Genomic DNA, 27,951 nt, shown 5'->3' on the forward strand with positions numbered 1-27,951 from the left:
TTCGAAAGTGGAGTTTTTGGATACTCCCGAAGAAAATGTTGAATTGCCCACCTTCTCCTCTCGCTTCCACCTAGTACATTTTATTCTTGGGGTCAATTTGTGGAGGTGCTCCTCTTCCAGTAGTGCAATCTCTACAATTGCCAGAAATACGATGAAATAATGTAACACTTTTGCATCAGTAAAATTTAATTTATCTACCTAGATCGAGTTAGTTAGCATTAACTAACAAGGACCATTGTAAATATATAGCAGCTGTGTTGTGCAATATACTTTAGTTCTGAAAATTTCAAGTAGATAAAGTTACTTAGGACTATTCTAAGCAATTGTACGATTCTTCTGTGGTGCAATGACAAATTTAGTTGTGACAGCTTTTAAGGATTTCCATTGAACAAGAGTTCTTGAACATCCAAAATATGGGTTATTTTTTTGCGTGACCATTTTATGTTATAATAATTTGAAATATAAGATTGTAACATTTTGCAAGTTATTCTTCTGGTTTTGGTATGCTTCTTCTTTGTTGATATGATTCAATCAAATATCAACTTTTGTTTAATGAATCTGTTATTCTTTGGACAGTTTTATTGAACTTAAATTCTGTTTGTCATAATATTGGACAACGCAGGGGCCCTGAATTGACAGGAAATTGATGTCATGTTATATTTGAATTTTAAAATGCGTACCACTTGGCAGAAAATGAGAGTGATGCTAGTTTTATGCAGGCCATGAACCTTCCGAATTCCTCCCCTTTGTTTGGGTGCAGGACCGGCAATCAGGAGCATACTTACCTCAATTAGAGTTTAAGATGGTTCAGGTGTTGACTGTTAAAGGAATAATCAAAATTACTTTGGCATGAAACTAAAAGCATGTTCTAGATAAGTTTGGTAGCATTGAGACTTTCAATTTCAAATAGAGCGCAGTGGATGTGTGAAATCCATGTCGTGAATTCCAACTACCTTGAAGTTAATGCTTGACAAGTAGTTGCCCCTATCTATTCCTGATTTTTAGTGTTGCAGCGATCAGAAAATAAATTAATGGCATCTAGACCATGTAGTATGTAGAAACTCTTGATTAATTGTTAGGTTTTAGAAATACATGTGTTGTGTGCTCCGCTTATAGTCTTACAGAAAGGTTGGTGAAAAATACTAAATAGAAAGAAGCCTCACATCTTCCCTGTTTCTGCAATTATCCTCTCAATTTCTTCAAGAAGTCTCTCCTTCTCTTCACCCAAGTCCTCATTCTGTTTCTGTAGTTCTTCAATCTGCTTTGTCTGCTCGGAATCCTTTCTGAAATTCATTAAGATTGTAATTTCTCAGAAAAGATCGGTATTATTTTCTGAAAATGCATTCTCTTGAGGCGCAACAAGGAAATTTTAAACTTGACAGCTTGTCCGCCCCTGATAAGACGTCGCCTGGGGTTTGGTTAAAATTCTTTATATAGACTTCTGGGGATCAGTTCAAAATGGCATGCGAGGGTGGACATAAAATTGTAGGTAAAGAAGTATATTGGAAGCATTCAGTATGTCTGTTGTTAGCTTACCTATTCATGAAAGCCAAGTTAAGTTTTAGTGAACGCACTTCCTTCTCAAGATTTTCACCTCTCTTTAAAATTGATTGCATATCTGAAGGAATTGGTGGTGTTGAACTTCTTTCCTTTGCTTCCGCCATCCTTTATTTCTCAGAAAAATCAGTACGAAATGCAATGCATCATCAAGAAACTTAAAGTAGTACGGAGTATACATACTTTCGTGAACGATCGACTCTACGCTTTTTTGTAGGATCTCCTTTCTCAACTGCACAAAATAAGCTACTCGGTAAACTTATATCATAGGTCCAACAAATGGATTTGAAGATTTGTGTTTTGAGAGAGTCGTATTTGACCTGAACATGATGAGTTCACAGATCCATATCGAATCAGCCCTCGTTTCTGTTTATGATATAGAGTGCAACTATTAAGGTTGGAGTTGGCAGTAAACAGCAAGATCTTTAGTTTACGCTGGAAACTATCAACTCTAGAAGAAAATCTTCATTCACAGGGGTGGTTCTATCAGGGGGAGGGGGCTATGTCTCCGACTGGTTTCTTGGGTCGGTTGAGAGACTTACGACGTACCTTTTGGCTGTCTTTCGAGTTATCATATGTGCATTCTCTGAAATCTGGAATAAGTTAAAAACAAAATTGTGTTAGTATGACATCCTTTTCCTTAGAACACCACATACGGCAGTTACTTCCATTCTGTAAAGATTGTACCTTTAGTTCTTGAACTGTTTTCTGGACTCCTTCCATTTTGCATTTGAGACCTAGAGCTCTCATAAAGACTAGGACCCTGAGCTGGAACACAAGGATCTTCGTAGATCTCGAAACCATTTGAGATCACTGGGGCAGCAGCTGAGGATTCACTTTGGGATGGCTCCCGAGATACTGTTCTCATATGGGTCGGGTTCACTGGATCCATAGTATCTTCCAACAATGACTCTTCAATCATTTTTAGGACTCCAGCTTCCCTGACTCCAATTGTGGATACATTTTGAAAAGTTACATGATTTTCACATCCAAAAACCCCTCGCTCCTGATTTAAGCCTGTGGTTGCCAAGATTTCAGTGCTGTAATAGCCAAAAGAACTGCCATCTGCAGCTTCTTTTTCGATCTGGTTACTGAGTTTCTTACGTTCTAATGTACCCTTCAGCATGCTCACGACAGAGGAGATTTGATCAATTTTCCCTATTTGTTGATCGTGGAACGTAGACGACGATGAATGAGATGGAGACATGAACGGGCTGTAATGGTTTTCAGTCTGGCTTGTAGGTACGATATTGAACTCATTTGCTTCTGTTGTCTCTTGCTTGAAATAGTTAGCACCATTTCCAGATACACTGTGCATTGCCTCCATACCTATACGTGTATGTGAATTCTGCATAGCAGCATATCTCCTCCTTCAAGAAATTGCGTATAATTCTTCGATGTAAATCAATGAAATTTCAAACGTAATACATTTACTAGAAAGAAAATGCTGCGGAAATGTAACTTATACGATAATTAGCAAGTGCGTACCTCAACTCAGAGGACCTGCTCCTGGTCACGGGTTGAGAACTGTGAAACCAGGCCTGCAATTAAGTTTACCAAATTGCTTCGTTTTAAATGTTTTATTTGATAACATACTTTCTTTTGAAGAAATCTCAGTACCTTTGTCAAGAATAGATTACTACCCTGCAAGCCATTTTCAGCTCCAGGCCTGTGGAAGTAGATGCAACAGTTACCTTGACAGTAAATGGAACCATTCAAGAATGAGAAATATGGGTCTAGCATATTCAAGCAGGGTCGATCAGGCTTAGGCAGTCGGCCCGCCACGATTGTTCTATGAAAATTTTTAAATTTCATCAATAAGATTGCTTGCAAAATGAGACAAGATTCCCACTTCTTTGACTAAGTTCTTGGATTTGTTTGTGTTCCAGAAATAGTGTCGACGCAGTAAAAACCTGGCATCCAACCTGTTTGGATGCAAATCATTAGGCAAGTTATCGGCAACAGAATTGGTTTGTGTAACTCGAGAGTTATCTTCTGCCTTTTTCTGACCTATGCCCCCAATTTGATTAGTCAAACACCCTAGTTCAGTCGATATCCTGCAATTTTACATTATCAAATGCATCAAGACTAACCCAATCTCCCTCTTCAATTTCATATACAAATTTCCATACGCACAAGTTTCGGCCGAATGTTGTCCCCTCCCCTACTAACCTTCTGGATGCTTGCCGAGGACGATGCCCTGCATTTGTTGGATGACTCCCATTGTTCTGGTAAACGAACGTGCTTCTCTTTAGACACAACTATATATACCTAATTCTCAACTTAAATGATCATGTTCTGGAAAATCTAAGAATTTTTAAACATGATTCTGATTCGAGAAACTAATGCAAAATTTCAACATAAGAAGATTATACGTTATCACTTGCCTCTCCATTACTGAGCCAGCTTTTGAAGAGTTCTTCGCTGTCTGTTCGGAAACTCTGTGTAAGATTCTTGAATCCCAGCATCTCCATAGTTGGAGCTGGCATTCCAACAGAACTCTCCATCATCGACTTTATGAACATTTCTTCGCTCGTGTTTCGATGGAACTCTGTGTAGCTTCTTCCCCCCATCTCCATCAAATTTTTCGTGCCAACTTCAAATTTTTCAAGAAACGACCTTACAAATCAGACAGCAAGAAACTAACACAGTTTCTGTTTCTTGCCGGCCTTCATGTATGTATAGTTTCTAACTTAAACCCAATATATAAAATGATCCCACCTGATCCGTCAAAACAACACAATATCTTTTGGAGTAGGTCTCTTTTGAGACGGTCTCACGAATCTTTATCTGTGAGACGGGTCAACCATATCGATATTCACAATAAAAAATAATACTCTTAAAATAAAAAGTAATAATTTTTCATAGATCACCCAAATAAAAGATCCGTCTCACAAAATACGACCCGTGAGACCGTCTCACACAAGTTTTTGCCTATCTTTTTGACCAATGGTAGATGCGAACTCTGTCAAAGCAAGAAGCTTGGAACTATAAAACTTGTCATAAACTATACATCTTACTTGCTTGAAGAATTATTTTTTTATCTATATTTATTATTTCACTTTCGTCATAATTTTCTTCTTTTTTTTTTAACTAACATATGGTGAGCTCATTCAGAATTTTATATGTTTAATTCTTGGAATCAAAAAGCATATTCCTGTTCAAAATTCTGGCCATCCATATTTGTCATTTAGTTTGTGAAATATACTGGGAAACTTGATCTTACATCGTAGTCTTTGTGAATGAGTCAACCCAAATCAGAGCTCAAAAATTTTTTCAACCCGAACTCGAACTTAGGTAAAATATTGTTGAACGCTCACTTAAGCTCAAGCTGGGTTGCGACGAGAAATTAGACGAATTTTAATTATAAGACAATCGTGCCTATGATAAATTTAATAGATATTTTTTTAGATACTTGTATATATCATTCATCTAAAGAAATGTCATTTAACATAGGTATAGGTAGTATTAGCAAAAATAACGATAAAATGCTCATACGCACGTATTTAAGAAAAAAGATACAACTAACATCATGATGTGTTTTGGTTTCGTAAGTATTCATGTAACTTGTATTATGTTTTGGTTTTTAGTCTTTTTTTTTATAGAGAGTTGACATGACGTCATATACGTCAGCATTTTCTGATGTTACCATTTTATGGTGATATGTCAGCTTTTCAAAAAAAATATCAAAAGTCAAAATATAACCTAATTTATATGAAAAAAAACTAACTTTCGATAATTATTAAATCAAAACACAAAATAGACAAACTTAGAGGACTATTTCAACTATTTTTCTTACTTAAAAATGTTTGGTTTGACTTATAACTCATCACGCACCGTTTCCAATTTAAGATAAATATCTTATATCAAATACTCAATTGTAACAAACCCCATCACAAATTAAAAAAACTGTATATCTGGAGTAATACGTTACCTATACTTTTAGGCACGTTACGAAAACTATATATCTGGGACGGCCATGAATTGGGGTGGGTTCCTAATTTTTATGATCAATAATAGTGACATTTTATTTTTTTTTAAAAAATAAAATAAAATTAGGACATGTTTCTTGACTAGAAATTGCAATGTCTGGAAGAATATCAAAACCTACATTTGACTAAATATTATGAAATTCTATAGGTTTATATCAACTCGACCTGAGATCCCACCATGCACTACAGAGATTTATTAAAAAGGGAAAAAGTATTAAATTACAATTTTCTAAAAATAATAATTTTGGTGATCTATGATGCATCGATTTTACACCACAATATAAGCGATCGTTTGATTAAAATTCATTACATATTATACAATACAAATATTTAAATTAATGACAAAACAACCATCATTTGGTTTCATGCACTTAGGAAACATTAATTAATTACACCAATTAAACAAAACATTACATAAATTTTAGTCAACTAATTATCTTATGTGCATGAAAAACATTAGCTAAGAGTTGAATGCAGTCCTGTTTATTTAATTAAAATTTTAAAACTTTCAATCAACGATTCGAGTTATAATATAAATATTTTTTTATATTGAAAGACACATACTTGTTTTTTTTTGAGTTGGAGGACTTGGAACCTCATCCAAAATTTTACTGCAAACTTGAGATATTGATGTCAGATAATCTATAAACCGAAAAAACCACGACTTTTTTTAGAACGAAAACCGCGACTTTTTAAAATAGCCGACATGTGGATCCTCGCTCCTTCACCGTCGGCTGCTCAAGATTATTGTCAAGTATAGAATATAATTTTTGCTAGTTGTGGAGTTTAAGGTTTCAAAGTCGATACAAGACGTACAATTTACAATGTCTTTTCATAATCTAACTAAAGTTCATTTAACATGTCGTCTAATGCATATTTTTTTAGTTTAGTTTAATTACGTTACTAATTATCAAAATCTGGAATTATTTATAACAAAAATATATAGTTTAAAGAATATAACAACGCGCATGTCCTAATTGATAGGCATCAATTAAAGGCGTAAAAGAAAATATAGAACAACGAAACTGATTAATAATCGTAACTCTTTCGGTCCCAAGATCCCAAATTTGGGACGTGATCTTCGATTCGAGACCTAAATGTAACCCAAAAAAAAAAAAAACTCTTCCCAACTCAAAAAATTATATATATATGGTATAGTTTGGTACATAAGATAAGAGATGAATTGATAAATAATCCTCCTTATCCTATGTTTGGTACCTTTTTAGAAAACTCATGATAATATCATGGGTCCGTGATAAATAGTTTTACACAAGGATAATGTATCTCTTTTATTACATGTGATAATTTTAATTGAATGATAAAAAAACACCACAAATGACTTAATTGCCCTCGATATATAAAAATCTTAAAACATATCGTTTTCTCATTTTACCATCCCATCAAATAAATATTTTTATTTATTTTTATATATTATATAATATGATAATTATATAAATGAACTCGAGATCATTATATAAATGATTTTTATAAATCTCAATAAAATTATTAGTATCGCTCGATTAACCTTAAAAATTGATATTTGACTTGACTCACAAAATCAAGGGCTCAATTATCATATTATATAATATATAAAATTAGGTAAAAATAAATAAATCATGCAAGCACTGTCGATGCATGAACAGATAAGAAATATGAAATCAAGCAACAACTTTGAAATTATAAAATTTATTATGATAAAGTTAATTTTGTCACTACAATCTAATATATAAATTTAATCACTCTTATTAAAATCATACCAAACAGTAAACATAATATCCTACATCTTATATATCCTTAACTTATCTTTATATTATATATCACACGTTTATCCTATCATGTGTACCAAACTATGCATATAGAATAACAAAGATTAATCATAGTTAATTAGGTCTATTGTGGGATAGATTCGATACCAGCAATCTGCAGACAATGTTCTAATACCGTATATCAATGGCTCATGTTTGGCTAAGTTTATTTTTTCTATCGTGAATCTCACGTGCTTGACCGAACATGGGTCATAGTATTAACCCTCAATGAAGCATAAAATTAATTATCATAGATCGAAAGAAAACGACCCGAAGGTTTTTCGTTTGAATTTCACACAATCGAAATGGAAAGCCGGCTACTACTAGGGTTTGTTTTCCAATTTTGATGCCATAATAAAAAAAAATATTAAATCAAGAAAATGACATCTCTATCTTAGATAGGATGCATGAAATTGCTCTTTTATTAAATCTTTTTGGATTAGTTCAGTTCGCATATGATTTAAATCTAATCCATGTAGATACAATGATTAAATTCATTATTCAAATTCTTCTCCAAATCAAACATTCTATTAGATTTGATAGAGTATTTGAATTTGAAGGAGTTCTTATAATAAATCTTACAATTATTTTTGGAGAAAAAGTAAATAATGTGACATATGACTAATTACTACCCAGTAGAATCCTTCAACGCAAGTATTATTATACGAATACAAAAACTTTTGTGAGATGATTTTACAGGTCAATTTTATGAGACATATATTTTATTAAGGTCACCCATGAAAGATATTATTTTTTATGTAAAAAATATTACTATTATAAATATGTACATGTTTGACATGTCTCACACAAGATGTCTACTCTTATTCGAAAGGGATAATAGTTTTCCAATTTTGAGTTTTAGTTTATTAAGTTTTCAAAGTTTGATTTTAATATCTCAAGTTTTCAAAATTTGGTTTTAATATCTCAACTTTTACTTTTCGGTAATTTTGATCAAATTGCTGATGTGACACCATAAAATACTGAAATGACAATGAAAAATATTGACGTTATGATGACGTGGTATCGAAAAATGTCAACATGTCAGATGTTATGTCAGAAATTGATCCAAAATATTATCTATCTAATTTTTTTTTATACATTCTTTAGTTTCGTCTATCAGTACAATATCATCTGCAAACAAAATACATTAAAGTATATCATCCTGAATATCTCCCGTCAACTCATCCATAACCAAAGAAAATATAGGTAAGGGGTAAAAACTGATCCTTGATGAAGTCTTACTGCCACATAAAATTCACATGACATCCTCCAACAGACCTAACACTAGTTACAACACATTCATACATATCTTTAATGATTTCGATATAGCATTGGGACACATGCTTCTTTCTAAATATCCACTAGATTAATTTTTAAGACAATCTATCATAAGCTTCTCTAAGTTGATAAATACCCTATGTAAGCTCTTCTGTTTTTTTCTATATTTAAATGTCTAATCAAGAAAATAGATTCCAATGTAAGACCTATCCGGCATAAAATCAAATTAGTTATCTGATATAATAGTGATAATCTTAATTCTCTGCTCTATCACTCACTCCCATAACTTCAGTGTATGACTCATAAACTTAATATCTCTATAGTCTGACGAGTCATGTATATCCCTTTTATTCTTATAAATTGATACTACAATACTATGTCTTCAAGATTTTGGTATTTTCTTAGTATCTAAAATCTTATTAAAAACCCTAGTAAATCATTGGATCCCAACTTTCCCTAAACATTTCCATATCTCAATTAGTATCTCATTTGGTCAAACTGCCTTCTCCAATTTCATCCTCTTCAGTGGATCTATTACTTACTTAGCACTAGCTCTATGATGAAACACTAGATGCCTTATTTTTTGCATCTCATATCTATCAACGCTTAACTCATCCGTACTTATATCATTGAGTAAGTTCTTAAAATAATCCATATACCTATCTAGGATATCTTTATCTTGCATTAAAACTCTATCATATTCATGTTTGATACACCTGACATGGATCAAATCTTTAGTGTTCCGATATCTGGCTTTCACTATCTTAAAAATATTTTTCTCTCCTTTTGTGCCTAGCCTATCATACAAATCAATATAAGCTCTTTTCTCAGTATCTCCTACTGCTATACTAATGAGTCTTTTGGCTTGTTTGTATAGCTCTTTTCAAATAACTCAGAGGTATCGGTCTTATCTTTACGCCATACATTCTCACATCCTTTGAAGACTAACTGAATATTTAAAATCTCATTCCTAAGAGTTTTGCATACATATCCCTTCATATTCCACCATTTGATTCTCGGCCTAATCTGACATTTGTTTCCTCTGCTTCTACTCTTAAAGCAAGATCTAAGATTATAGTCTATGTTGGGTCGTCAACCATTCTCCTGGTATGATCTTACAATTTTTACAACTACTTAGATATTCTCTCCTTACAAGAAACTAATCAATCTGACTTATATTAAGTCGACTTCTAAAGATTATTAAATGACTCTCCATTTTCTTATAGAAATTGTTTATTATCCCAAAATCACTAGATAAAAAATAGTTTAAAATAGAAACCCTCGTATTATTTTGAACCCCAAAGCGTTGACCTACAAGGACCCTCTCATACCTAACTCTATCATTACTTACATGGCCATTTAAATCTCCACCAAAGAAGAACTTTTCCTCACAGGAGATTCTATTAACTACATCTTCTAGAGAGTCCCAAAATTCCTTCGGAGTCTCATAATCTAATCCCACTTGTGGTACATACGCACTAATGATACGAACAATCTCTGGATCTAAGGCTAAAGTGATACATAATCCTATCTCCAAACCTTTTAACCGAAACATCTGTATCCCTATAGGCTTTATCCATCAATATTCTCACTCTATTAGTAAGGTCCAATCCAAAAATACGATAACGTAACATAACTACATGCGAATCTAGGAAAAATGAAAAATGATTAAATAAAAGATTTTAACTGCATGACTACATGCGAATCTAGGAAAAATGAAAAATAATTAAATAAAAGGTTTTAACTGCGTGAAGTAAATATAGGGTACATGCCTACATGTTTAAAATGCACATTTCGACACGAATGCATAAAACTGTGTTTTAAAAGTATTCAAGATGCGATCGAGGAACGGAGGCCAAGTGCTGAAAAAAGGAAAATTTTATATTAAATATATTTTTTAATTATTTAAAATATGGTACATGCTATATAGTATTTTTGAAAATGAGGTGATTTTATACGCTGAGACGTATTTTTAAACGGTAATCGATTTTCGACGAAAATATGAACTTTTTGAGAACTCGGCTAATATTTTCACGAACTTTCCTAAACAAAATATTTTAAATATTACTTAATGAGCCTATTATACTAGGTTAATGAGCTCAAGCTTGCACCATGAGTTTTAAAAGAAATAAAAATCCTAAAACCTCACCCATAACCATCACAATACACACCCCTTTCCCCTCTAAAATACTAGGACTCATCCTAGCAACAAACACACGCACACACACGAGATTTTGAAGAGAAAATCCACGGCTTTGAGGAAGATTTCAGCCTAGGGTTTCTACGTCGTCGTTCTTCGCATCGCCAACTCGTTTTCGTGCGTAATATATGCAAAGACACGCTTTAATCTCTTTTTTCTCATCTATCACACTCTATTACATGTTTCATTTATGTTTGCATGAAAAATATGTTTGCCTTGCAATTATTTTAGTTTTTATGCTATGTCATGTCAAGAACTTATGATTTCTTGATCCAAAACCTATAATATTATTGCATGAAAGGGCTGCCGTGGTAGAACACTTAGGAAGGATGTTTTTCCATGGTGCTAAGGGTCACATGAGTCACGGCCAAGGGCTGAACAAGGGCTAGGGAAGGTTGGTAAAAAAACTTGCATGTTTATGAACTCGGGTTCGGCTAGGAAGAAGCAACGCGTGCGGCTCGACCAGGGCTCTTCCATGGCTCGAGTTGGACATTTTTAGGTGTGAAGAAGAGTCCTAGCATGGTTACGACTCACGCACTGCGGCTAGGGAAGAGTCCATGCGAGATAGGACTCTTCCCACAGCAGTTGTGCGAAGGGTCACGGCTTGGCCAAGGGGGTCCAGGCTAGGTCTAAGGAGGGTCCAGTGAGGGTCATAAGGGTTCGGGCTTGGGTGGTGGCTCGGGTGAGGAGTCCTCGACGAGTTGGGGTTTATTATTGCATTATCGGTCGCGACTAACGTGCAGTTATGTGGCGTGGGCTAGGGACTGGTTCAAGGGGTCGGAGCTGGTCAGTAGGGTCCCTAGGTGGTCTGGTCAGGGGCTGGCTCGGATGTGGCTCGAAGAAATCGCGAGATGGCTCGAGGGGAAATAAACTAGGTTCGATTTTTGAGTTAAATGGTTAAGGGGTCGAACCATGGTCCACAGGGGTCGATTCATGGTTCACGAGGGTAATTTAGGTATGAAAAGTTCATGATAAAAGTTTGGGATTAAAATATTAAAGTTTGTATTAATTCCAGAATTAAAAGCTTTACGAATTAATAAATAGGAAATTAAATCGAAAACCTCGAATTTAAGATAAATAAAAATATTAAAAATTTAAATTAAGCATAATTAATTATTTGGGATGATTTAGAGTCAATGAAAGTAAGAAAAATTCAAAATCGAGAAATTCTAAGTCCAAGGGTAAATCGGTCATTTTAAACCTAAAAATGATAGACTTCTTGGCAGTGCCCTGAATGTTATATAAAATGTTAATATGTTTATTTTGAATGTTTATAAAATTATATGATGAAACGTTAATGCTAAAAGATATTTTGTATACTTGGTTTAGAAGAAAAATGATTTATATGTACATGAATTTTTATAAATGATGAAAATATAAAAAGTTGAAGGGGGTGAATTGATTGTAACTAATACAATGATATAATGATTATGATGATATGATGATATATAAGATCAAGGCTCAGTTGACCAGTGAGAGTATCGCCGATGTTCCCGCCGCTCAATATTGTGGTTAAACGTAGATAGATCCATCGACCTTCAGCTAAAATATTTAATGTAATCCATACATTAAATGATATTGATATATATCACACTAGCATAGCGTACTCCAAATCAAGACTTCGACAGAGGCAAACATGCGTACTTTTCCTTCTCAAATTAATTCACGAAAGACGTGCTGAATTGGAACTAATCAATCATCTAACTGATTAAAGTGGATATGATATTAGAATGGAAACAGTAGCCCAATTACGTGTTTCACATGCGCAAAAATTCCACGCAACATACCACAAGTCGTAACATCTAATGGGACGCAGAAGAATGAAGTCTAAACATTGCTGCATTCAAACTTGAACTTTTCTTTCTACATTCTCATTCATAACAAAGACTGGACCCAGTTTGTCGTAGAAAAGCAGAATTGGGTACATTACATGTGTTACAAACAAAATATTGATGAATAAGAAACCACTAATCAGTCACTTTTACACTATTTCTGGTGACAACTGGAATTTCGAATGCTGACGCAACCCTTCCCAAACTTGGAACCTGTCAAAAAGTCTTTAAAGTCGAATGCTTGATTTGTTCATCACTTCATCACTTCGCCAGATAAACCTGATGCCAGTCTGGTCAAAATATACAACAAAAAGAATCCCTCAAATATAGTAGCATAAGACAGTGCATTAGCAGAAACTTGAATAGATACAAATGCTCAGTACAGTGTAAAATAATCAATTGCTAGTCTAAAGGATCTCTCGTGAAAAGACATCAAGATGGAACATAGTTTGTTGTGACTAGAATCATCGACTCTCTCTCAAAAAAAAGAAAAAGAATCATTGGCAGATATCGAAAAATGTGCTTCTAGAAGTTATAAAATTAACCTTAACAGAAAGATACAAGTCATATAAGCCATTGGTAAGTGAAATATGAGTCATGAGCGCATCAATATACAAGCAGAATGTCAATAATTTTAGTCACTTTTAAAATTCTCAAAAATTGTTCTTTAGCTCGATGAGATAATAAATTTAAAACAGGAATTCAAGGTTTCATTTGAAATCTTAAACATCCGTAAGTACATGTGAATCAGCACCAAGTACAGAAGCAAAAATGAAATTTATAAAGGAAGTTTACCCGAAATAAATGTCCAGACTAATATATCTCATCATCAGGTATATCAGGTGTCAAGAACTTTCTCGGGTCCTTGCTGATCTCCTCATAATTGAATGTAGAGGGCTTAACTCTTTCTGGGACAGGCTCAAGTGGAATAATGCTATCCCTATCAATAACTCCATCTATTAAGCCATATTCAACTGCTTCAATCGGGGACATGTAGCGATCTCTATCAATATCCTTTTCAACTTGTTCAAATGATCTAGCGGTGCAATCAGATATAATTCCTGTGACGTTCTTCTTGTTATGCATTACCTCCCTGGCTTGAATCTCCACATCAATTGCTTGCCCACTAGCACCTCCAAGTGGTTGGTGGATCATGATTCGGGTATTAGGCATTGCAAAGCGCTTGCCTTTAATGCCACCAGCAAGAATAATAGACGCTGTTGATGCTGAAATGCCAAGAGCAATTGTGGAGACATCGGCCCTAACTAGCCGTACAACATCAAAGATGGCCATCGTAGCGCTGAAGTAAAAGAACTTGGAAATAATTAAAAAATATTTACAAGCCTGAACCACGAAAAGCTATTCCGTTGGACGATGAATTTGGAATAGGGTTAAATCAATATTTTGGCTTGTGCCTTCATCCAATACAGTCAAGTTTAGCTATAGTTCAAGTTGCAAAGACTTGAGGCCATAAATATGGGATAACTTATGATGGTCATCAATCAATATTTGGTAAGATAATTTAGATGATCATGACTCTTGAGGTATTAAAATGAAAACGAGAACAATCCATTGTAGGAGTAAACTATCATTAATTAAGATAACTGAACTACTGTGAGCCGAATAAAAACTATGAATTTAAAATCAATACAATGGAAGGGTTAGACGAATATTTAGATATAGGTGGGTAGATATGGGGGCAAGCGCCAAGTTGAAGCACCTAAAACCACAGAGCATAAAAAAAGATTCAGTGACAAGTGCATCACATTATACCGCCAAATCCATTTAACTGGAGCACGAGAATGGTGATAATAACGAAAATAGCATAATCATTGAAAGATTCAAAGACATATCGATCACACTATATAAAAACAAAAAAATATACGTAGTTTTAGAAGAAAGAATATTCATATGAAGCCAAATCCTCCTACAGATAGACCACTACATCCACTCCTTTAACCTATCTTTCAACTCAAGAGATAATGGTACAAATTGTTGGCCTTCACATTCAAAGTTACTGACTTCCTCCACACAATCCATCAGGAGGAAAAACCTAAATACGCCATCTTAGATACGCCAACAATTATGGACTAGCACAAACATTTGGCAACCCAGAAATAAGAAGCAATGTCAATCTACCAATATAAATGCACTCAATCATATTCTCGCAGTGACTCTAATACCAACTCATACTATATATTGGGCATTCAATCTTCGTAACAAGTACACATGGAAACATAATCCACCTTGTGACTAAAGCTAAAATGATTTTGGGATTCCCATCTTCAGATCAACTGAAAAATTAACTAGTAAAGACTGAAGCCAAGTCAGCCATCTTTCTTTGCCCATGTAATAAATTACAAAATGAATTAAAAGGACTTCATAAAACTAAACAAATGACAAATTTGTATACACAAACCTGAGAGAGCCACCAGACGAATTGATGAATAGCCGGATATCCTTGGTCGAATCCTGAGCGTCTAACAGTAACAGCTGACTAATAATTGAATCAGCGACAAGATCATCAATACTGCTCCCCAGGAAGACAATGCGCTCCTTGAGCAACAACCCCATGGCGTCAGAATCGGCGCCACGCATGGCGGTTGCGGGAGTCTGAGGGGAAGAATCCGTGAGATGGAGCAAGATGGATTCCTCCGATGGGGCGGAGACGGAAGAGCCGAGAGTTTGGTGGTTGTAGGAAGCGAGGGAGCATCTGAGGGGTAATGTTCGGTGGCGGGTTTTGGCATGGTGCAGGCAGAGAGCAGTAGGTGGTGTAGTTTGAGGGCCCGTGTGGTAGCTGCGGCAACTGGATGCGGCAGAGGAGTGGTGGGAGAACGGCGCAGAGAGGATGAGTGAGTCCATGGCAACACTCGGGATAAAATGTTGGTCACCGGAGATTGATTGCAAATTGGGCATAAAAGAAGTATTATTGGGCATGGGCTCCTCAAATAGATAAATAAAAATGAGGCCCAATCGTATATTTAAAAGCCCATTATTTCAACGAGACCCATTAGCCCATTATTTCAAGGACATAAAAACACTGCATAAATCGTAGTCTAGTTCAAAATCAATCTTTATTAATATGAAATACTATATAAATATGATCAAATCATGTGCAACCCATTTCATTTTGATTCGTTTTTGGATTAGATTATATAGAAATCCGAAAAATATGAAACCGGTTTAATATGATATTATGTTAAACTGATTTGGTTCAACTACTCTATAATCCAAAACCGATCCAATCAGATCTGGTAACATGCCTAATCCCATTTTCCTGATATATAAACAATAGCACACTACTATTTTAAAATGAACTAGTATTTCACCCGTGCGATGCACATAATGTTATTTTATATAATTAGTTATTAAAATTAGTGTGTATGATAATTTGTTTACTTTCTCTACAACGTGACTTTTTATCAAAGTGAAATATTTATTGTTTTCATATACATATAGATCTTAACAATGAAACACTGAATAAAATAGTCATTTTTGTATTTCGGCTGAAAATTAATATCGCGCTTGTATTAGACGATGGATGATATAATGTGTTTATCAATTATATTATATTTACATATAAATTTATGTATCATGCACAAAACAATAACTGTAACAAAATAAAATGATAAACATGATATAAACTTTTAATGTGGTTTTAAATTCAATAAATAATTTAAATAAAATACAAATAAATTAAATGGATTATAGATCATACAATTAGAAAACAAAAACAAATTATAAATTTTGAAAAACTTTCTTAAATACAACATTTGTCGTTGAATTTTTCGGGTTGTTATCACTATCACATATCAAAATTTTTAGCACCTCAAAATTTGTAACTCTGGATACAACAACGTACAACTGACCATGACTAAAAACATGGTTCTTCAAAAAAAGTCATACATGAGACAATGATTGCCCCTGACTTTTGTTGATTGTAATTGCATATGATACAATCAAATGATAGTGTCTTCGTTGAAATTATTCTTGGAATAAGCACTTTATGACTTGCATTACTTCCAGTAAAAAATTTTCCTTCCAAAACATGGTTTTCGAGTCTTGTCACGATCAATCTAGTGTCATTGCATAATCCAAAAGAATGATCTATGTTCCGCAACAACATAACCGGAGTTCCAACCTTCAAATTTAACTCGTGATTCGGTACTCCAGAACATCTTATTCCATTTAAGAATTCAGGGGTATGCACATCATTCAGTAGATCAACATTTCTATCTGAGTGACAAGTCGTATAAGAAATTAAATACAACCTTCCCTCTGAATGGTTTAGAGATATCATGTATTCATTTATGGACTGAACGACATCAAGTGTTGGTGCCAAAATAGCTATTTGCTGAAAATATGCAGTATTGTTGATATTGTTGTCTAAAGACGGATACGTACTCTCAACTGTTGCTGCAATAGAATCATTGCAATCTTTGATCAAAAGTTCATCAAGAATATCTATTGTCGCATAACCGTAATTTTGTTCTCCAATTTCTCCAATTTTTCCATCTCCTAAATTAGCAATCCAATCTGAATTTTTTTTTATTTTAGCACATTCTTCATCAGAACCTAAATTTTGTAATCGCATGTTTTTCGTCAATATCAAAACTATACAATGTCTCCAAAGATATGAAGAATTGATAGTGGCGTGAACAATATCTTGCCTACTGCCTTTTGGAATAACATGCAATATTTGTCGAAAATCGCCACAAAAAACAACCGTTTTGCCTCCAAAAGACAAATGAAGGCTTGAAAGATTGAAAAGTCTCATTATATCTTTCATGCTTTTATCCAAAGCTTCAAAATAAAACTTATGCGTCATTGGAGCCTAATCCCAAATGATAAGTTTAGATTTTACAATAAGCTCTGCAAGATGACTCCCTTGTTTGATATTGCACGTTGATTCCTCATTAGGATTAAATGGAATTGCAAAACGGGAATGAGCAGTTCTTTCACCAGACAGTAGAAGAGATGCTATACCACTTGATGTCACATTCAAGATAATTTCTCCCTTCGATCTCATGTATGCAGACAAAGTTTTCCAGACAAATGTTTTCCCAGTACCTCCATATCCATAAACAAAGAATACTCTTCCCTTATTTGAAACAACTGCTTTCATTATTGTATCATATACACGACGCTGCTCTGAGTTCAAATTATTAATGAGTTTATCATGTTCTTGTGACAAATATCTTTTATCAAGCCGCAACTCATCGTGAATTAGTCTATTTCGTGAAGACTGCAAATATTGATCACTGGGAAAAGGCATTGATTGGAATTCACGTAAACTCTTTCCATAGCTTTGCAATAGCTTTTCAATATCAACCAATGCATAACTTCTTATGTCATCCTCATTTAATTCCAATTCTACAAAAAAAAAATAGATAAATAAATATATNACTGAATCATTTCCTTGTATCTGAGAAAAACTTCCAGATGAATAGGAAGGAAGCTTAATCGGAATGAATCAAAATTTTTCTTCTATGATCGATCGGTATAAACATCAACAACTACGAATTGGATTAGTTTCTCCTCAACAAATAAGCGCTTGGTCCACTAAAATCCTGCCTAATGGAGAGATAGTTGGAGAAGTGACAAAACCCTATACTTTTCATTACAAAACCAATAAACCGGAAAAAGATGGATTATTTTGTGAAAGAATTTTTGGGCCTATCAAAAGTGGAATTTGTGCTTGTGGAAATTATCGAGTAATCGGAGATGAAAAAGAAGACCCGAATCTTTGTGAACAATGCGGAGTCGAATTTGTTGATTCTCGGATACGAAGATACCAAATGGGCTACATCAAACTCGCATGCCCAGTAACTCATGTGTGGTATTTAAAACGTCTTCCTAGATCTGATTGGATCGGTTTTGGATTATAAAGTAGTTGAACCAAATCAATTTAACATAATATCATATTAAACCAGTTTCATATTTTTCGAATTTCTATATAATCTAATCCAAAAACGAGTCAAAATGAAACGGGTTGCACATGATTTGATCATATTGTTGACCGAACTATAATATGAAATACTATATCACCCACCACAATCATTTTCTTGGGACATTTTTTATATGACAAATACCACCAACTTCCATGAGATTCAACAGATACAATTCTTGTATAAACCCAAAAACTCCCAACCTGGAAATTGACAAAAAAAAAAATTAAATAACAATTGTATATACTTTAATTAAATCAATTTTGAGTGAAACTCTTATTAATAAAAAGAATATAACAAAATATACCTCATTATTATCTTAAATTTGTTCTATGGTCCTGAAAATGTCCTTCGCATTCGAAAGTTCATCCATGATATTTGGGGCATATTGTACTGAAATGGTGATAATTGAATTTGTTGGGGTCTTGTAATAAGAAGTCATCCTAAATTGGAAAAGTTATTAAAATTCTGTATTAAAACATTTCATGTTAGCAATATTGATTTTGATGTTAACAAAACTTATTATTGTATTTCTAACATATTTACTCACATGTGAAGTTGAAAACTCAAGAAGCAAACTGAAACTGATTTTAGCCAAACTGAATTTCTGACAAATTTTGGTATTTTGATGATATCTCTCTGTTGGATGATTCAAATGAAAATCAGTCAATTGACTCATCATAAAACTCAATTTCGAACAAATCGTATTTCACATCAGTTGGGCAAATTCTGATGTTATCAAGGTCTAACTGATCGCTGAATTACCGAACTGATTGCACGAAATTAGCAATCAGTTTGGTATGAGCAGTTGCGGTATTTTGGTCATATCTCTCAGCAAGGCTATTAGAGTGAAGAGATTCAGTATGCGTTGAAAAGATAAGACGATGATCTACAAATCATTTTCAAAAATCAAAGTCTGAATCGAAGCTTAAGATGCTGATAAATGACAATGAATCTACTGGTTCTGCGCAAAATGAAATCAGCTAGGCTGATTTCAGCACACCAGCTGAAACTGAACTGAACCAGCAGCTGACCAACTGAAATGAACTGAACTGAACTGAATCAGCAGCTGACCAACTGAACCAAACCAGCTGCTGACCAACTGAACCAGACCAGCTGAAACTGAACCAAACCAGTTGACCACTTGGAAAAATATCCAGAAAGGCGAATTTGACCGTTGCAATTTCAGAAACAATACAGAAACTTTCCAAACGATCATATTCTTGTGTCTAACGTATATATCATTGTTGGGGCTTATAAATAGAACATCTTGAAGATCAAACAAGAGCTTTTGAAGAGGATTCAAAGCATGAGTAGTTAGCATGAAAAAATCAGCTAGTTGAGAGCACAAGCCCTTGTGTGAGGATACATTTGAGATGTATACTGTAAAGGATAAATTTCTCACACACAATCACTCACACATATACAAGAGAGTTGAAATTCAAAGATTAGTTGAGTGAGTCTTGCACAAAGACAATAATTTGTATATGTAGTCTTTGCATATGAGACATTAAACAATATGCTGATTGTGAGGTGTTGTCTACAATCTTGAGTGCTAGGAGTTCAGTTAGGCAGTAGTGTAAGTCCTAAGCTGAGTGGCTTTGTACAAAGATTTGTATAAATCAAAGTCTTCTAGTGAATCCTTCCCAAGGGAAAGAAGGGGTGACGTAGGAGCATTTGAAGTCTCCTAACATCCTTAAACAAATTCGTGTCTACTTATTTATTACATTTACTTATTATTTCCACTGTTTTGAAGATGAATTATTGAAGCATTTTATGTGTTCTTCCAATACCAAAATATTGCATACAAAGTGTTTGATAAAATATTTCAACAAAAATATTTTTACTCATTCAACTTGCATATTTTTAAATGCTTTACAAAATATTTAATCAGTTTCTACGAAGGATTATTTCGAGTGTATTCCACTTGGTTTGAAACCAAACTCGATTTAATTCATCGGTGTTCAATATTTCAAGAACCAAACTATTGTATCTCAACGATTTTCCCTCAAACCGATCCTAACATTCAGTCACAACAAAAAGATAAATTTAATTATAAACAAAAAGATCTAAATTTAAAATACATGTTTCGAAATTCAAGAAATTCAGCTAGGTTTCCATTTAGTATCATTTTGGCGACATAAAACGTACTTTAAACTCGCACTTCACCCCTAAATCGTCTTGCACGATACATTTGAAGAATAACAACAACTGGTTCATCACCGACATTGCCCAAATATGCCATGATTTCGTCAACAAAATTTCCCCACAAAATACATGGTAATTTGTTGTTTCTAACAAACAATAAATATAGATTTTGAAATTCCAAAAATTAATTTGCACAAATAAAATCTGAAAATAAAAAAAATTGTGGTTACTCTAAATCTTCAATGACAAAATCGATAAGTTTTGTAGAACGTCCACTAATTTCTTTATTTTGAGGTGAGTCACTTGCTATTATTTTTCCAATGACATCTAGAAAGAAATTAAAAAAAACTTGTAAGTAAACATAAATATGATAGAAAAAGTGATAGATCCATAAGTAAATAAAATAAATCAGCTTACCAAAAAGTTCATTCTCATCAATGATATCTGCAATTTTCAAATCTCTAAAGCTCTTGAATTCAAATATAGTTGATAAAAAAGTATCATCGAAAAACTCCCAGACATTAGTTTTATTCATAAATATGAGTTTGTATTTATGTGTTGTTGTCTTGTATTTCAGACGATTGTCTGCAACAATTACGTTTTTAATTGCAAAAAGATGAACTTCTTGGAGAATTGGTTTCATTTTCTGTATGAGGCTTTCTTTAATTGTTGCATATATGCGTGAACCCTAAAAAAATAGAGAGAATGTATATATTATATTTCACGTGTTTACAAGATTTCAATATCAAATACATATATAAATTTGTTACCTCATGATCATGAAAGATGCATTCGAAAGTAGCTCCATTGTTTCCATATGGAAAAAGATCGTAACAACGAACCAGTCGTAGTTTCAACGCCCACTGCCAGGTTGAAGGTTCGACTTCACGAACATAACTGAATAAAGATGTCATTAGGGTATGAAAGATTAGCTACAAAACGAATTTGAGCACGGTTCTGTATTTTTTTGGATTGGAATCTGGTTGTTGTGTGGTGTGATGATATATCATGCAAATTTATATATGTATTTATAGATTAAAAAATTTTAATTTTAAATTAATAAAATGATTTCAACGGAGCATAATTTTTGAAACATGTTTCAAATTTCCAGAATTGATATTTAAATTTTGAATAACAATTTGAATTTGGTTTATAATTCCAAGAGGCAATTTAATTTTTGAATTTGAAATTTGAAATGTATTTTAATTTGGTTTGTAATTCTTAGAAGAGATTCAATTTTCAAGGTGTTATACACACATACATTAATACAATTACAATAATGAATAAATATATTTAAACATTTATTTTAACATATATTGTCACATTTTTCGTTTATTTCCTTTTTTAAAATGTCATTTAGGCGAAAACTTATTAAATCTTACAGACAACTCTGTTTATATATATATGTGTGTGTGGAGAGAACAAAGTATCGATTAACGAAGTTGGATTGGGCCAATTAAAAGTTTCTAATGGGCTAATGGACCAGTGAACTAGTGGGCTTGGGCATTAAATTACATTCGCCTGGCTTCTGTTATGTCCCTCGTTTCTTCTCCCCCGGTCGAAGCCGCGACGTGGCTGCGCCACGGCAGCTGTTAGCCAATCCCGAAGCAGCGGCGGAGGCGGTAAGCGAATCTTTTTTCTATTCTGTATTTATTCTTCTTTAGTTCTTCAGTCTATGTTGTCTGAGGAGCTAGGTCAAGAAGTTGCGAGCCGTAATTTTCAAACAAATGAAAATTGTTCCAGTTTTGAGTCGAAGCGGGATTGGGGATTCGGAAATGGGATTGAAAAAAATCACAAGTAGCAAATTGGAATGCTTTTATGCGATTAAGATTATCATATCTTTCGTTGATTACTTGAGAAGTCAGACTTTTCATTGCTTATTATTGTTATTATTCTTAGCTGTTACAGGAATGAGTCGATCCTTTGGAGCTCTTTCCCTTAAGCGGCAAAGGCCTGAAACAGATCCCCCAGGCCTGGTCGATGCTGAACGTGCCATTCTCAATTCAATCAAAAGCAAAAAGGATTTGGGAATCTGGGTAAGAGACATCAAACTAGATACCAAGCTAACTGATCATGTAGTGAACAAATCACTCAAGTCTTTGATAGCTAAGAAATTGGTAAAAGAGGTGGTCAACATCCAGAACAAGGGGAAGAAACACTACATGGCCGTCGAATTCGAGCCTTCCAAGGAGATAAGTGGAGGGGATTGGTACATAGATGGGAATCTTGACAAAGAACTTATTAACGTACTCCAACGTCTGTGCCAAAGGTACATGCTGGGTCAGAGGGTTGCTACGTTGCAAGGGGTTCATAACGAATTGAAGAAGAACCCAGTGGTGAATTTCGAGCTCTCTGCTCAGCAAACTGCGGAGATACTGAATTCCATGGTTTTGGATGATGAGATTATTGAGGTGAAAAGCACTGGATTGGGGGATTATCATTCGATACCTATCGGAACGATTTGCTACCGAGTTGCAAGTGGTGCCGGGGCCGCCAAAGGCTCCAAGGTTGGTGTGTTTGCTTCAAGTCCTTGTGGTGCTTGTCCCCGGATTAGTATTTGTACACCCGATGGCGTAGTTTCCCCTAGTAATTGTGTTTATTATACCAAATGGTTAGACATTGAATTTTGAATCCTTAAATGTCGTTTGTCTCATATGTAAACGTGAAGATGGTAATTTGATCCCTTAGTGTAAGGTTAGTTTCTTGTGTATGGTGAATCAAAGCGTTTCATTTCAAACTTGAGGGATTAATCTTGATTTAGACGCACTTTAAACAGCATGCTCGTTACACACTCTGTGCCATAAATAGGGATTTTCAGATGGGGATAAATTTTGAGTTTCCAATAGACAAAATTCGTAATGTTTTAAACATAAAATGGGTTTATTTAGCCATAATAGGAAAAAAAAAACAGTAATGGATTATAAGGTGACAACAATGATTTAGCATTAAAGAGAATCAAGAAACAAGAAAAATGTGAGGAGTTTAGATCAAATAACATTTGGGTAACTTTACAAAAAGAAGTTGCGACTCATACGCCTGACTTCTGCGCATGTTATTGCGAGGTTTCAACATTACAAGTAGACTGAACTATCGAAAATATATCCATGAAAGAATGACTCGTAAGAATATCGGCTGTCTTATAAATGATAAGTTAAATTTCTGCCGGTGTTTATGTAATTTTTACAAATTTGAGGATCCCTCAATTAGTAAAATGAATGTAGACACCGACCATTATAGCCAACACCAATGTCCCTGATTGCCTCGACTCGTCGGATACAACCCAATGGAGCAAGAAGAAGAAGAAAACCAGCAAACATGCCCATCCAAGCTCTTCTCCGTTGCATTTTAAAGAAGGCAAATAAGCTGTCGTCGCCAAACATATGATTAAAATCAAGACAAGAGGTCCAAGAAGCATTGTTGTGACCGTATAGGAGACAAGTACTAGCACGAGAGGTAATATAATCGAATGACTGGTTGAATAAAACGCAAGTAGTAACACAACAGGTATAAACACCACACACGTGAAGATTGCATTTTCTGAGTCAGAGACTAATGGGAGGTTAAGATTGATCGCGGAGGAGTTGCCCCGGAGGAGAAGGCCTAGTGCCACCACTAGAAGAAGTGGGATAATGGGAGACGGCCCTTTTGAAGTGTTGGAAGCATGGTCAAATGAGTCTGTGTCACTCATTATGAATCAACAAACCAAGGCAGGCCGTGTTACTACTTGTGAAATTTTGGTTATTGCACTTATTGGTGGAAACTTTGATTCAAGAAATATATATAGGAATAGGAAAGTGGATGTGATAGCATATGTATGTATTGGGACAAAATTAGTTTAAATAATTATTATAGATTCATTGTTTTGTCACGATTTTTAAATAAATCAATGAAAAGAATCGATTTTAAATGTTGAAACGAGATTTGGATGATAATCATACGAATAAACGATCTTTGTATTTCTACTAGAATTCGGGTGATTGTGTGCATTAAGGGAGGAAAAATGGCATATTTTAAGAAGATAATTAAACGTCAATAATCAGTATCTGATATGCATGTAAACTCAAAGTAAAGGCTGAGTTGTGCATGACTCCAAGGAAAGTTTCAAATGCATGGGACAAATAACTTGTGATGCCATAGATTTGACCTTTCCAGACAAAAAAATAGGATTTAGAACAAGATTTTTGTCAGTTCTTGTGTCCTTCGCCTGATTACTCCATACGCCATTTGAAATGAGAATGTGCATATTTAAACTGTCTTGCCATAAAACTGCAGCCTGCTTTCTGGAATAAGCTTTTTCTTGGTGGGCATAATGATGATTTTAACCCTCCAATATAAGAAGTTTCATTTGGACAGAAATGTGGACAACTTGAAGAAGCACGGTATGCTTGTAAATTTCATTTCATTTTATTCTTTTAGTTAAACAACTCAATGTTTCAACAGGATCGCAAACCACGGTAATCGACTCATGACCAAGCGAGAAACGCAACAAAAACAACATAAAAATTCAAAAGTCTCCACCTTCAAATCAATCTGTTATATGCTTACTGGATCATTCCATCTCTCTTTTGTAACAAATCTCACCTTTAGACAATTAAGATACTTCTCGTATCTAGTATTCATCAGATACTTGGAGATGGGATTCCTTTGAAACGGGCCTGTCTTCTGACCATAACTCCAAATTTACAGTCCCTGTTCCCCAATGAATGAGACATTTATAAACCTGACTGATATCGAACACTAGACATAAGCCAAGATTTTTATCAACAAGCATCCATTCACTTGGAACGAAAAACTCGTATTTAAGAATGGAAACTGCTAAAATTTTGATCTGCATAAAGGGTAAGCCGTACATATTATTCAGTGATCTAGAAAAAGCAGGCAAGTTACCATTTGGCTGAAGACTCCCCTCAAAATACCGTTCACTAGATTCAGGCTAGACCTCGTGTTTGGACCCGTCAACGAAAGTAAATGATACGTATGATTCGTTAGGGTGTAACAAGTTTAATGTAGAATGCACTCGTAAGCACAAAAGCCTGAAATGCGATGAGACAATATTCAGCAGTAAAGAAAATAAAAATTGACAATGAAAGTGTATTTTATCGGTTAAACTTGAGAATCCACCAGAACCAGCACCAATTAACTTCACGAGCAATGATGACAGAATCAATTCTGAGAACTTTTGGGTCGTCTTTCGTGAAATATATCTCCCGCTTGAGAATCAATCCACCTCCAATATCATCCTCTAATTTCAGCAACCCCTTTTCTACTTCATGCTCCAGGCCTTTTCTGCACAAGCAAAAGGTTACAGTAAATGTCGAGTATGCAGTCCTGAAAAGTCACGTATTATCTTTTATACTTGTAGGCTTCTGAAAGTCCCCCATTGTCTTAAAATATATTTCAGTTGTTCTTTACAATGAATTGGTGATTATCCCAGATGATAGCAGACATGCTAGAGTTGGTTGGATCTAAGTTGCCACTTTATCACTCCCAAATGGATAGCTAGGTTTGGCACAAACTCAATCAATAAGGTTTATTGAGATAGAGCTCGAGCTCAATTTTAGTTATTCAAAATCTCATGAGCCAGGACTAGCAAACCAAACTAGTGATATGAGCTCATGAACATGTTTACGGAACGAAAATTGTGATCCCGGACTAGGTGTCTGCCTGCTCGAGTCTGAGAAATTTCACAAGCTCGACTCGTTTGTACCAAAAAACCAATACCACAACAACGGTCAAGTAATTATTTAGTGATTACTATGCTTACTTAATGACAAAATACTCCTGGCACCCCGCAGATCAGAATTCCACACCACTATACTCTTCATAGCCACCAGCACCGACTTGACTATGAAGCCATTGAGTTTCTGTCACATACAGGGAAAACAAAGTAAATATGAAACGGGATCATCATTCAAGTAAACAATTTAAAGTTTACATAGACAACAGGAAAAGTATTGTGTTCCACAAAATTTTGAAAAAAAAAATTGAAAGTCAGACACAAAAACTTCAAAGAAACTATATAAGCCTAAAATATGAGAGTGCATATTAAGAACTACCCGAGGGAAGATGCTCCATAGAAATAATTCTACCTTCAATCCGTGGTACTACTTGTAGAATCCAATCCCGGCTTTTCATTTCTACAGGGGTAAATGATAATTATGTTCCCTTGTGCTCAGAAACATTATCCACGTCTGGAATATGGTTCTCACTTTCTGCAAAAATGTGAGAATCGTTTATATCTTTCGAAGAAAATACACCATTTGATTTAGAAATCCCGGGACATAAAATAATGTAAAAAATAGAGGATAACTAAATGAAAATCATATGCCAAAAAGTTACTAGAACAGCGGGTTACCTATAAGAATTTGGAATTGCTATTCACTGGCTAAGACTAGTTCTGATATTTCACTTTTCGAAGGAGTTGAGATTTCAAGAATCTCTCCATAACCCATGCATCAATCTGTATGATATGACCATAAATGAAATCACTAGTGGATCCCTAGATCTTGTTAAAATAAAGTGTAGATAAATTTTCTCAAGAAACTGTTCAACTCCATGAAAAAAAAGTTGACAGTAGTTTCACATGTAAGCATCGGTTTGGTCTCTTCCATATACCTTCGGTCTTTGATACCCTTCACTGTGACCAGAAGACTGACATTCAACCACATATGTTGTCGTAAGATATCCTCCATTAGCATAGTCATATTCATCTCCAGCATCTTCAAAGAGAGAACCTTCGGAATTACCTGCAATTTATTCAATCCAATACAGAAGCGATCCATCAATGCTATTTACGTTATAAAACATTTTGCAGTGTCAATAAAATGCATAATCAGAAAGATTACCATGTTCATCTAAAGCCACAAGCAGTGTTAAATCGTCTGTATAATTAGCTTCACCAACATGTTGATAAAGAGGAGCCAAAGGAATTATTGATCCACCTTTTAGATACAGTGCAGGCAGATCCTATATAAGCCAAAAGTGTGGAAAATGTGACAGATATTGGTTAACTAGAAATAATGCACGCGCGTTGCACGTGAGAAACATATGTTGAAGTAATTAGAATTTGAAATAAAATTAGTTAACTCAACAAAAAACAATGATAATAGTATTGTAAATTTTGACAATTCGTGTTAATTAGCATATGTAACTAATTTGGAAAAAACATATTTTTTAATTTTAAAAAAAGAT

The 27,951-nt window shown here is 34.4% G+C and overlaps 5 protein-coding genes and 1 pseudogene across 7 annotated transcripts; 1 reads left to right on the top strand and 5 right to left on the bottom strand.

The window, feature by feature from the left end:
- Positions 1 to 114: 114 nt before the first annotated feature.
- Positions 115 to 4,302, bottom strand: LOC140981082 (protein CYCLOPS-like). Its single transcript, XM_073447338.1, has 11 exons — positions 3,945 to 4,302; positions 3,730 to 3,785; positions 3,483 to 3,614; positions 3,178 to 3,226; positions 3,046 to 3,098; positions 2,245 to 2,927; positions 2,107 to 2,150; positions 1,878 to 1,923; positions 1,741 to 1,789; positions 1,537 to 1,665; positions 115 to 1,283 (listed from the first exon to the last, which is right to left on the bottom strand). Exons 1-11 carry the CDS (start codon positions 4,134 to 4,136, stop codon positions 1,160 to 1,162), a joined length of 1,557 nt encoding a protein of 518 aa, XP_073303439.1. The 5' UTR covers positions 4,137 to 4,302; the 3' UTR covers positions 115 to 1,159.
- Positions 4,303 to 12,653: 8,351 nt separating this feature from the next.
- On the bottom strand, positions 12,654 to 15,563 carry LOC140981488 (ATP-dependent Clp protease proteolytic subunit 4, chloroplastic-like). 2 transcript variants are annotated; one of them, XM_073447900.1, is made up of 3 exons: positions 15,084 to 15,563; positions 13,460 to 13,964; positions 12,654 to 12,943 (listed from the first exon to the last, which is right to left on the bottom strand). In XM_073447900.1, exons 1-2 carry the CDS (start codon positions 15,524 to 15,526, stop codon positions 13,478 to 13,480), a joined length of 930 nt encoding a protein of 309 aa, XP_073304001.1. In that variant the 5' UTR covers positions 15,527 to 15,563; the 3' UTR covers positions 12,654 to 12,943; positions 13,460 to 13,477. The 2 variants fall into 2 exon arrangements, with proteins under 2 accessions (XP_073304001.1, XP_073304000.1); XM_073447899.1 differs by having other exon boundaries at positions 12,654 to 12,954; positions 15,084 to 15,562.
- Positions 15,564 to 16,538: 975 nt separating this feature from the next.
- Positions 16,539 to 17,492, bottom strand: LOC140980831 (uncharacterized). Its single transcript, XM_073446890.1, has one exon. The coding sequence runs from the start codon at positions 17,490 to 17,492 to the stop codon at positions 16,539 to 16,541; it is 954 nt and encodes a 317-aa protein (XP_073302991.1).
- Positions 17,493 to 17,498: 6 nt separating this feature from the next.
- Positions 17,499 to 18,924, bottom strand: LOC140980832 (uncharacterized). The gene is made up of 3 exons (XM_073446891.1): positions 18,920 to 18,924; positions 18,757 to 18,815; positions 17,499 to 18,037 (listed from the first exon to the last, which is right to left on the bottom strand). The coding sequence occupies exons 1-3, from the start codon at positions 18,922 to 18,924 to the stop codon at positions 17,499 to 17,501; spliced, it is 603 nt and encodes a 200-aa protein (XP_073302992.1).
- Positions 18,925 to 22,192: 3,268 nt separating this feature from the next.
- LOC140981071 (uncharacterized) lies at positions 22,193 to 23,497 on the top strand. Of its 2 annotated transcripts, none has more exons than XM_073447319.1 (2): positions 22,193 to 22,382; positions 22,660 to 23,497. In XM_073447319.1, the coding sequence occupies exon 2, from the start codon at positions 22,671 to 22,673 to the stop codon at positions 23,388 to 23,390; it is 720 nt and encodes a 239-aa protein (XP_073303420.1). In that variant the 5' UTR covers positions 22,193 to 22,382; positions 22,660 to 22,670; the 3' UTR covers positions 23,391 to 23,497. The 2 variants fall into 2 exon arrangements, with proteins under 2 accessions (XP_073303420.1, XP_073303421.1); XM_073447320.1 differs by having other exon boundaries at positions 22,226 to 22,382; positions 22,669 to 23,497.
- A 1,711-nt stretch (positions 23,498 to 25,208) lies between these two features.
- On the bottom strand, positions 25,209 to 27,807 carry LOC140980833 (uncharacterized; annotated as a pseudogene).
- Between the last annotated feature and the right edge of the window lie 144 nt (positions 27,808 to 27,951).

This window comes from Primulina huaijiensis, chromosome 7 (genome assembly GCF_012295235.1).
Source record: "Primulina huaijiensis isolate GDHJ02 chromosome 7, ASM1229523v2, whole genome shotgun sequence".
NCBI classification, from domain to species: domain Eukaryota; kingdom Viridiplantae; phylum Streptophyta; class Magnoliopsida; order Lamiales; family Gesneriaceae; genus Primulina; species Primulina huaijiensis.

Bases quoted from the DNA above. Each gene is read 5' to 3' on its own strand.
- LOC140981082 (XM_073447338.1), bottom strand. From the start codon at position 4,136: ATGGAGATGGGGGGAAGAAGCTACACAGAGTTCCATCGAAACACGAGC. The intron at 3,615-3,729 runs GTTAGTAGGGGA...GTAAAATTGCAG, and splicing joins CCTCGGCAAGCATCCAGAAG to GATATCGACTGAACTAGGGT. The intron at 3,099-3,177 runs GTACTGAGATTT...ACTTAATTGCAG, and splicing joins GTAATCTATTCTTGACAAAG to GCCTGGTTTCACAGTTCTCA.
- LOC140981488 (XM_073447900.1), bottom strand. From the start codon at position 15,526: ATGGACTCACTCATCCTCTCTGCGCCGTTCTCCCACCACTCCTCTGCC. The intron at 13,965-15,083 runs GTTTGTGTATAC...CTTTTACTTCAG, and splicing joins TCGTCTGGTGGCTCTCTCAG to CGCTACGATGGCCATCTTTG.
- LOC140980831 (XM_073446890.1), bottom strand. From the start codon at position 17,492: ATGACGCATAAGTTTTATTTTGAAGCTTTGGATAAAAGCATGAAAGAT.
- LOC140980832 (XM_073446891.1), bottom strand. The intron at 18,038-18,756 runs GTATTTGTCATA...TTTTTTTTGTAG, and splicing joins GAATCTCATGGAAGTTGGTG to AATTGGAATTAAATGAGGAT.
- LOC140981071 (XM_073447319.1), top strand. From the start codon at position 22,671: ATGAGTCGATCCTTTGGAGCTCTTTCCCTTAAGCGGCAAAGGCCTGAA.